The following is a 10,084-nucleotide window of genomic DNA, read 5'->3' as shown; positions in this document are numbered from 1 at the left end:
ACCGACCTTCCTCATGCATCCCCTAGCATACTCCCATTCTTCCATTGTGATATGCATCCCCTCGTCTTTCTCTGCTTTCTCCATTTCATCAAGTAGCCAATCCACATGAATATCCTTTGGAAGTGCTCTTAGATTCTGAGGGTATGGCACATGAGATCTGTGGTGTGTACAAAAGAGGGCCCTTTCTTCTTGTCTTCTTGCCTTTGCATCCTCGTATCTTGTCACCCATCTTTTCATCACATCACTATTAAGCATGCAAAAGAGGTTGATACTATTATGCAACTCCGTGTCTATTACTTTGTTGCGTCCTTTCCCTTGAGGCACAATAGAGGTCATCCTTAGATCTTCATCATCTCTCCATAGTCGTGGGAGAGAGCTATCCACATCAACAAGAAACTCAGAAATATATACAAGTGACTCTTGTACCAACCAACCCTCGGCCATGCTACCTTCGGGTCTTGCATTTTGTCTCACGAAGCCCTTCAAGGTCTTCATGAAGTGCTCCAGGAAGAACAACCATCGTGCATGTATAGTACCGCATATAGCAATCTCATCCACCAAATGCACTATGAGATGTAGTTGGCTTGTGAGAATAGAACGTGGAAATGTCTCCTCCACTAAACAAACCGCCTCCACTGACATAAGTCGAGCATTCTCAAGCGTGGTGGGATCTATTTCCTTTGAGCTCACATACCTAGAAATAAAAAAGTAGAGCATATTAGCAATATGCATTCAAACTTGCACGAAGCATTGATACGCATCATATTTTGTATCATGTAAAGTACCTCACATGCTTGCCCATCTTGTAAATACAATCTTTCACGTCCTTCAATGCACTACGTGAAATGCTAGTAGGTAGTATGAACTGAATCCACGAGGAGGTGGTTGATTCGTTGCTTATAACTATTCACTCACAAATTTGAAAGGAAAAAGATATTATGCACATAAAATACTTACTTGGAGCATCTTGTGCCAATCATGAGATTTCAAGCCATATAATTTCTCTACACCTCTTTTCTTGCTCTTTGTAAAGGCTCCCTTCAAACACCTCATGCATCCAGTGGGAGTACGAATTGTAGTAATAGCGCGCTTCACCGTCGCCATCTCTAGCTTTGATAACATCCACAGTGCACGAGGTAAAAAAACACGCCCATTTGGTCTCTCTTGAGGCCAAGCTTCATGCATCCTCCCTGTGGTACGTAGATCCTTCCTTATGCCTGCCGAATCTCGTGTCCCATTCAAATGCTCCCAAATGGTAGATGCCACATTCTTGAAGATATGCATGGGATCAAGCAGGTGATTGATCTTAAGGTGGGACCAATATGGTAAACGATAAAAGATGGAGTATCTAAACAAAATAAAGTGTTAGCGGGCAATCTTTACTTTCATCCAATATAGCCAATCTTTACTTCCAGCCAATAGTTACAAACCCTTACCGGCTCATGCCAAGTGGTGGAGGAGTCGTGGAACCATCCCAAATTCTCATCCAATGTCCCACAGTGAGTGATTGTGGGAGGACTTCATTCCAAGGGGCAACATATCTAGGATGATTAGGTGGGAGAAATCGATGGTGATTCTCATAGATGACCTTATTCAATGCGTCTACCCGTGAGGCAACTAGCGAAGGACCACAAACAGGACATGCATGGTAACTCGATTTAGTGAGACCTGAACAATAGACGCAATTAAAAGTGGAAGGTGGGTTTAGAGTGCCACATCCTTTGCCTATTCATAATTAGAAATGCAATGCTTACCTAAACACTCGCCATAGCCTGGGAAGTCATGCCTCTCCACAAGTCCAAGGTTTTGAGATTTGCTCTATATCTTGCCTCTCCACAAGTAGGACACTCTCTTGCATCCTTATGTAGTCCACGAAACAAAACGCAATCGTTGACACATGCATGGATGCGCTTGTAATCTAATCCTCCAAGAGAGGTCACATGTTGCCTTGCCATATCTCTTGAGGTCGGTAGTTTATTCTCCCTTGGAAGCATTTTACACAATAGCCTGCACGTGAAGACCATAAATGAGGAAAAGCATTCGAGTAATTGACCCACTAACATAATTCACCATGTTTGCAAAATAGACTTTAAAGCTTACTTGAGTAATGCATTCAAACTTGCATTGCTCCATCCATAGATGGTTTGCAAGTTTAGTAACTCAAGGGAGGCACGTAGAATAGAGAATTGCACCCCTCAAACAGTGGAGTCGATGTTGTAGTAAAAAGATAATCCTGCTCCATGCTATCATCCCTCCCTTGATGGACATATAAATCATGCACCATATCATCAAACACCTCCTCCTCCATGGCTTCATGAGGTAATGGCAGAGGGCTACTATCACCATCACTCCATGCATCCGTAACGGTCCCTCCTGAAGATCCCACCTCATATCGCCGATGCTTCGCCTCCTCACGGCGAGCATAGGGCAACATATGCAGGTGTGGCACTGCATCCTGTATCAAATTAAAACGGGATCATAACTCAAACATATGAACACCCATAGGTATCTCAATCAACCTTAACTTACAAACTCTTACCCTGTTTACGGTCACATTCCATTCTCCATACTTTGAGATATGATTGAGTGTAATCCTGCGTGCACGATACATGTTTCCTCGACATCGATCACACAAACATTTGACTTTTTGCTCTAACCACATTTTGCGATGGTGGATATGGAGGGTTTCATCCTGACTGGAGCTACTTGTTGAAGATGAAGACATCCTACAAACAAACAACCCACCAAATTTTCTTTCTCCAAATGTTTAATTTAAACTCTGTGGCACGTCTAAAGGCGCGTCTAAAAGCACGTCTACAATTGCATCTAAAGGCGCGTCTAAAGGCGCGTCTACTCTATGTATTTAGACGCACCTATAGATGTGCCATTAGATGCGATTATAGATGCGGCTTTTAAACCTGCTTTTAGCGTGCTCGCTTTGCTTTTCTTCACATTACTTATACTTCGCGCGACTTGTGTCCTTCCTTATTAGCAGATCCACAGTTTTGATGCTTAAGAGGAAGGCTCCCATACTTACTTCCAAGCTTACACTTAAGAGGAAGGCACCCACACTTACTTCTAAGCTTAAAGGAGAGGAGGACGAACAAGGAGGAGAAGCAACTTTGAAAAAGAAGAAGAACCTTCCATACCTCTATCCAAGTAAGTCCTTTTGCAGTTGATCTTGTTTAGAAGTTTGCTCTCTTTAGATTTGTACTTTCTCGTATCCAAGAAGCGCATGATCTGGATATCAGTGTCACGTTTGTGTGTCGGGCGCAATGTCCTTTTCTACTTTTTAGAAATCTCGTTTGTCAGAGTGCGTGTATAGGTGCGTCTCAAAGCGCGTCTAAAAGCGCGTCTATACGCGTGTCTAAATGTGCATCTAGCCTGTTTGCAGACATAGACAGACGCTCTGTTAGATGCTCTAACACTTTGTTAGATGCTCTGTTAGATGCGTCTATAGACGCGCTAGTCAAACGCATCTATAGACGCGATCCGACAATAAGCCTTTTTTCCCTTCCCCTTTCTTCTCAGCTCATCAGTAATAGATTTTTTTCCTTTTTTCTAGTTCAACATGTGGCTAGGAAGTGCTTCCAGCTCACCTGATCCCCAGGAATCTATTTGGAAGGACTTATATAACCTTTTAGGGCACTCTCCTAGTCCTGTGGAGTTATACGGGTATATGACGGGTACTCTAAATACTCCCCAAGAGTCGGCACTACAGACTCCAAACCACCCCACACCGCCTGAGATCACCCTAGCAGAGTCAGCACAGCCGTCATGCCCCTTCTTATGCCCCTTCCCCCATACCGTCTTATATTGCCCCTTCCCCCATGCCGTCTTATGTCCCTTCTGCCATCTCGTCTTATGCCCCTTCCCCCATGCCGTCAGGAGGTCCTTCTGTCTCGTAGAGCCGTTGACATACTCCTGTGCTGTCGAGACTCGGTTCTCTAGCTACGAGTGGTCAGCGTAGTCCCGTGCAGTCTCCAGCTACGAGTGGCCAACATAGGAGCTCGACACGACACGGTAGTAGGCGTAGTAGCAGGGAGAGCGGTGGGGGATGCATGGCACAGTGCTTTGGGAGGGGTGGCGGTGGGGACGATGATGATTCAGATGATTTAGACATGCCTCTGGGTGATGGTACGATTTATTATGACATCACTCAGACAGGAGGCATCTTGATGGATGCACGGGGGAAGGACATCATGGCCTTCATGTGCTCTGTAATTGCTAATAATTACAGAGATTGCTTTATCCACTACAAAGACCAGCCAAAGAGGTTGGCTGATGAGATCCTCGCTGTTGTTCACTCTAGGTATCCTAACCCCCCCAATCGCCAGTGCACAGATAAATGGGCCAAGTCAAAGATTGTTACGATACTTGGCAATAAAATATCTTCGCTTAAGAGGCAGGCACTAGCGGAGCTTGCCAAGTTTGAAGGAGGTCAACCACCAAGGGGCCCGCCCCACACTGCTCACAAGTGTGAGTGGAAGAAAGCAATGAAGTCAGCGAGGGAGGACCCCAGTCTGCAGCACATGGAGGCATGGAGGATCCAGATGGAGGAATATGGAAGCGCGCATTTTGGAGCAGGGGGTGTTGAATCATGGGAGGCCCGATTTGTAAGTATCGATCTCAAATTATATTGCTTATGTAGTTTATTAGGAGGTTGTTTCTTTGTACTAATCCCTCCGCAAAGTGTGTTGTCATGCAGCTTGAGACTGTGGGCAGATACCCTACTCCTGTGGAGATAGCCTACCACCGCCACCATCGCAGAGGAGATACATGGAGGCACTTCTATGATGACGGGTTGATTACTGAGGAGCAGTATACCCGGGCTACTGGAGCGGCCCCCGAGGTATTTGAAAGTAATTAAATAATGCCAAAATGATAAGTAAAGATTTGATTTTTCATACATTGATATATGTTGTCCCTTGTTTACAGCCCCGTGCACAAGACGATGAGGAAGACGAGGAAGGAGGTGCAGAAGGGAGTGCATAAGGAAGCGTGGAAGGGAGCGAGGACATGGAGAACATAGATTAGTCGTAGAAGTAGTGCTAGCTACTTCTTTTTGTACTTAAAGCCACTGGCTTGGCTTCATGCCTCTTGTATATACACTCCTCTTGTTTTTTGTACTTGAAGCCACATGACATGGCTTAGCTTCCTTAATTTTTGTACTTGAAGCCACATGACGTGGCTTAGCTTCATGCTATATGTATATACAAGCACTTTTTGAGCTTTCAATTTTATTGTGTTTTGGAGTTGTAATGTTTTATTTGGAATTGTAATTAAAATGCGGTTGGCTGTAAGAATTGAATTGAACAATGTGGATATGGGATTCTTATAACTATATAGCATACACAACATACACAGCATTCTATAAATTAAAAAAATAAATAAATAAAGCGCGTCTATCAGTGCGTTTATAAATGCATCTATATACGCGTCTGTCTATTCGACAAGCGTCTATATTTGCATCTATAAATGCGTTGATAAGCACGTCTATTTAAGCATCTAAGTGCGCGTCTATACGTGCGTGTGTCTGATATATAGACGCGTTGATAGACGCAGGTCTCCAGACGCAAAAATAGACGCGCCCGTAAGTTTTTTTTTTAGTTTAGTAAACGCGTCTGTGTGCATGTCTATGGGTGCTTTGTCTTGATGCAGCGAATATTCCAAGAGGACCCAGTACTACAGAACCTATGAGAGGAAGAAGATATTTTCGGTCTTGAGGATCTGCTATCAGTAGGTAGGGAGACCTCACGAGAACCATGCGATAGCATCAGGTTAGCAACCTTCCTCTCCACAATGCCAATCACATCCTTGTTAAGAGGGAATCCTACCCTCTGGCAAGACCTCTCAAACTGGATGAACGGGCAATTCTTGCCTTCAAAACCTACCAGCCCCGAAGTTGACCGATCATAGGAGGAAAGCCAGAACCTACCCAAGGTCCCCACCAATAAGGCCAATACTTTGAAAGCGATGATACTAATGCAGCTATCCCCATAACCTACTAAAACCAAAAGGTTGACACCATCCTCGAGTGTGAGTATCTGCACCAAGGAATGCTGGGAGAGGTGGGAAAAACCTTCTCTTGAGCAAACCCACCTGGTACTGAAACTAGTTGACGGTGAAACTGTTGAACTGTGGGAGTCCTCATGGGTATTAACATTAAGGTATTTGGCTCCATGTACCCCGTTAGATTTGTAGTCATGGACTTTACCCAGTAGCCGGGATATGAAGCCATCCTAGGAAGGCCCTTCTTGCGAATGTTTGGACTTGTTCATGATTGGCACACCGATAACATCTATTTACGGCATGAGGAGCAAATTGTGTGAGTAGACTTGCATACATATAAGGCCCACCCACTAGTAAGACAATTGTTTGCCATGGAATCTGACACAACCGACAGGACCGCATTCCTAAACCTGTTCCAAACCTATGTGGGAAAGAAGAGGACGGAGGCCGATGAATTTTGGTATGCCCCTCTCCCCGAGCCAGAGTTCTCTCATAATTGGATGCACATATTGGCAAACATTAACGTCCCAAAGAGAATAGGGTTCTAATTAACAACCCCCAAGCATGAAGGGTTGAGCATGGAGTAGTGCCCCTTAGAATGTTAAACATGCTCAAACCCCACAAGGTGAGTTAGGGGACAGCCAGGCTCAAATCCGACCTCCACTGGCTAACATATGAGGGTGCCACTACCACTCACCATGAGTTCTTGGCGTCTTGCCCTAATGCCATCCTAGCCACAATGGTTTGCCTCATCGATGCCATTTATGCCCTCAAGAACCAACAAAATCTATTGAACACCTAGTCCATCCTATTAGAAAATTGTGACTCGTTGTCTCCATTCAATTATTACCACCTAAGTCTTCGAATAGTGTAAAGAGCCATCTGGAGTGAGGCCTAAATCGGCCTCAAAAGTGGTACTCCCTAGGGTCTGCAATATGCTTGCTCACAAGGTGTAGTACGTTGACTTCATCCAAGCATACGTCTTCAATTTTCCCTTCCTCTTGAAATCAAGCAGGTGATAGACTAGCATGAAGTAAACAAAGTCAACATCGCAGGGTCCTCTTTTGCCTTCGACAACTACCTGCTCAATGCTGTAGAAAGAGCCTTAGTTGCGGGCTTTGCCACCATGCTAGATAAGAAACAAATATTACAGAAGGCGCGATGGGCTTTTTTGTCCTTAAAGGATTGGCACCTGCATCTATAGTAACAACCACGATTGGCTATGATCTCTTTACATTGGCTCTTTAAATTTGAACTTGGGCTTGGTGTGGATTTCAATTTCCACCAACAAGATTGATCTCATTGTCTTTGCATTGTTTAGCTTGTTCTTGACAATATTTAATTTCAAGTCATGTGACAATAGGAAAACTATGTAGATTCGAACAACAACATATTAGGTGGCAATCACAAGAAATCCCCTATTGTTGAAAGGTGTTGTTGTGATGGACTTAGGGTGTGGAACATGCATATTAAGGTGTGAAATGTTTGGCCCTTTCATCATGTTCCCTTGGTACTCTGAACAAGTGAAGATTGGGAGAGTTGGCCCTAAGCTACTTCCTCACCTTGATGGTTCTAGCTTGTTTGCAGTAAAAGCTAGAGCAAAGAAAGCAGGTAATATGCTAGCATCTTGTCCATTCGCGAGACTTATTCTCGATGCTAATATTCTTGATATTTATCTTTGCAGCATTATCTCGGTACCCACGGAAGGGTCCGTTCCCTCGAATTATAACTCTTTGGGAAAGGAAGTGTGCCGCCTCCCTGTCCACACACTGTGTGGTTAAAATAATTATATATTATATATTATCATACAAATATTTTTCAATTGCTTGTTTTTAACCTAAATTCTTACAACATTCCTCTCTTTTAATGCATGTTATCGATGTGAGCGAGTAAGGTTATCCAAGCTGGATGCAACATCAAAATATATCGACACCTTTATTCATATGATTGTTGTCCATGTGATAATATTGTATCCACTTCAAGGAGGATCACTTATTGAATTACCTTATTCATATATTTGTTGGAGTTCACCTTCCAAAATATGGACATCGAGTCAAAGTTCATGTTTGTATTTCTCTTATTGGCTTTGATCTCATCGTCACAAAGTAGTTTTATGAGACGTCTTTTGAGAATGTTGAGGCCAGTTTGGTATCCATCTTCCATGGATCATTAAGCTGAGGCAATATGGAGTGCGCCAAAACCTTAACTTGCTGGTTTTCGTTGCTAATTAACAACATGCACCCCTACTAGTGTGAAATTATGTGCTAGAGATGTTGGACTTTGTTACTGTCTCTGGTATTCACAAGGCCAAATCGGCAAGCACTTGATAAAATTGATTAGCAAGCTGTCTGTTAGCGGCTTCCGTTGGATGGAACGCATCCCAGAACACATAGTCCTCTCGATCGGGACAAGGACTCACAATGGGCAGGCAAAGTACCTGGCCTTTGAACCTTCCAGCACCGCAGCAAGCCTCAGCACCAAATTTGAAACCTGCTTCATTACGCACACCGACTGTCATCGGCATTCAGAGTAGTGTTCAGCAAGCTAGCATAAAGAGAGACACAGCAAGGGACCAGAGAAGGACCGTAGCTTGGGGGGTCGTTTCTGTAGGCCAGCACGGGAGAGAACGTGTCGACGTAAATAAATTTAGCTCCTGGTAGCCGGTTATTTAGCCGCTGCAACAACGCTGCCAGACCCTGGTTGAAGTTCGAAGCCAAACTGTTCACGAAGCTCGAGCATTCCCCGTTAAGGCTCCGTTGGGCAAGCTGCGAAGGTATGCATCCGATGGGACCAATGTTGGATACGACGACATTTCTACCTCCCAATCTGTACAATTGCTGGCAAAACAAGAGCTTGGTTGTGAGCGAATGAAAACGTGGACAAAAGAATTCGAGATGCAAAACATACGAATATCATCAAATCGTCGCGTCGCTCGCGTTGGCACCGTTAGCTGAGAGGAGAATTTGTCCAGGAGGACTCGCTGGTATTCCTGCGGAGTGTACTTGAGCGAGACTGGAGAGAGAGGCAGCAAAAGATTGTTGATGTAATCGTTGGCCCCTATGATCGTAGAATAGAGAGAATTTGCAAGGAGGTGTTGCGTAGCTGAAACACCCAGAAGCTGTTGGAGTTCTTGGATGTTGTTGGCAAACCACGTTAGCTGGGTGTCTGTACCGACTCGCCCGATCTGCAGTAATTGTAAGGCCAAACATCAGATTAGTGTCCTGTCCTTCCTTCAAATCATATGGACTGGCAATGTTGTCGTTCCAGTGACATTAACATTTCGCACTCGGTGTTTTCGCCGAGTGTCATCGTTGCATATGCGTTCAAAGTGCGAACTCACAGAATTGTATCCTGTGCTCCGCAATATACCAGCTGCGGCCGACGCATAATTTACTCCTTGCAAGAGAGCGTTGCCTCTGGTGGTAGGGGCGAGATAAGGCGGTGGGAAAGGAAGAGAAATTAGTTCACCTGAAGAGATGGATGCGTCACAGTTAGCGGGACGAAATCCCTACGACAATGACAGAAAGGCGCGAATAAAATAAGTTTGGGGGGTAGAATTACAGAGAAAATCGGGGACAATTTTGCCGTTGCAGAATCTACCAGTAGGACCAGAGGGGAAGTCGATGCCGAAAGGCAAATTGTTAGCGCGGGCGAGGGTGAAAATGAAGTTATTGTTGCCGACATCGACGAGGGAGTCACCGAAGATGAAGAAGGCGGGGAAGGGCGGGGGGGAGGGGGGCGAGGGAGGTACGTGAGAGGAGGACGAGGAGCAGAAGAAGCAGCAAAGCGTTTCCGAGGGAGGTGCATGAGAAGCAAGCCATCAATAAGGACGAGAGTTGCGTGCACACTACAAAGACTGTGCTCCAATATGCATGGAGATTAATTATACAGAACAGAGCTTCAATATCTAGCCTATTTGTTTGCAAGGTGATCTTCGTGATCCTCACCACCGCCATACAACGTGATCTCACGCGTCCACCGCTCTCTATTATTCACCGTCTCCACTGTTCACACACAACCCCGATCCTATATACAATCAACCTCCACCTCACGGACAACCACTAAACTATAT

At 44.7% G+C, this 10,084-nt stretch overlaps 1 protein-coding gene across 1 annotated transcript; it reads right to left on the bottom strand.

The window, feature by feature from the left end:
* Window positions 1–7,243: 7,243 nt before the first annotated feature.
* Window positions 7,244–9,775, bottom strand: LOC147881507 (GDSL esterase/lipase At1g71250-like; the record flags this gene model as incomplete). Its single annotated transcript, XM_087402404.1, has 6 exons — window positions 7,244–7,407; window positions 8,350–8,502; window positions 8,597–8,849; window positions 8,957–9,196; window positions 9,353–9,480; window positions 9,574–9,775. Coding segments are annotated over 6 exons (1,140 nt in total), but the record flags the coding sequence as incomplete, so codon positions are not given.
* Window positions 9,776–10,084: the final 309 nt, after the last annotated feature.

The sequence above is a fragment of the Dipteris shenzhenensis genome, chromosome 31 (genome assembly GCF_047967505.1).
Source record: "Dipteris shenzhenensis isolate YYH24624 ecotype China chromosome 31, Dip_SZ_1.0, whole genome shotgun sequence".
NCBI lineage: Eukaryota > Viridiplantae > Streptophyta > Polypodiopsida > Gleicheniales > Dipteridaceae > Dipteris > Dipteris shenzhenensis.
This window is presented reverse-complemented; position numbering and strand designations above follow the sequence as displayed.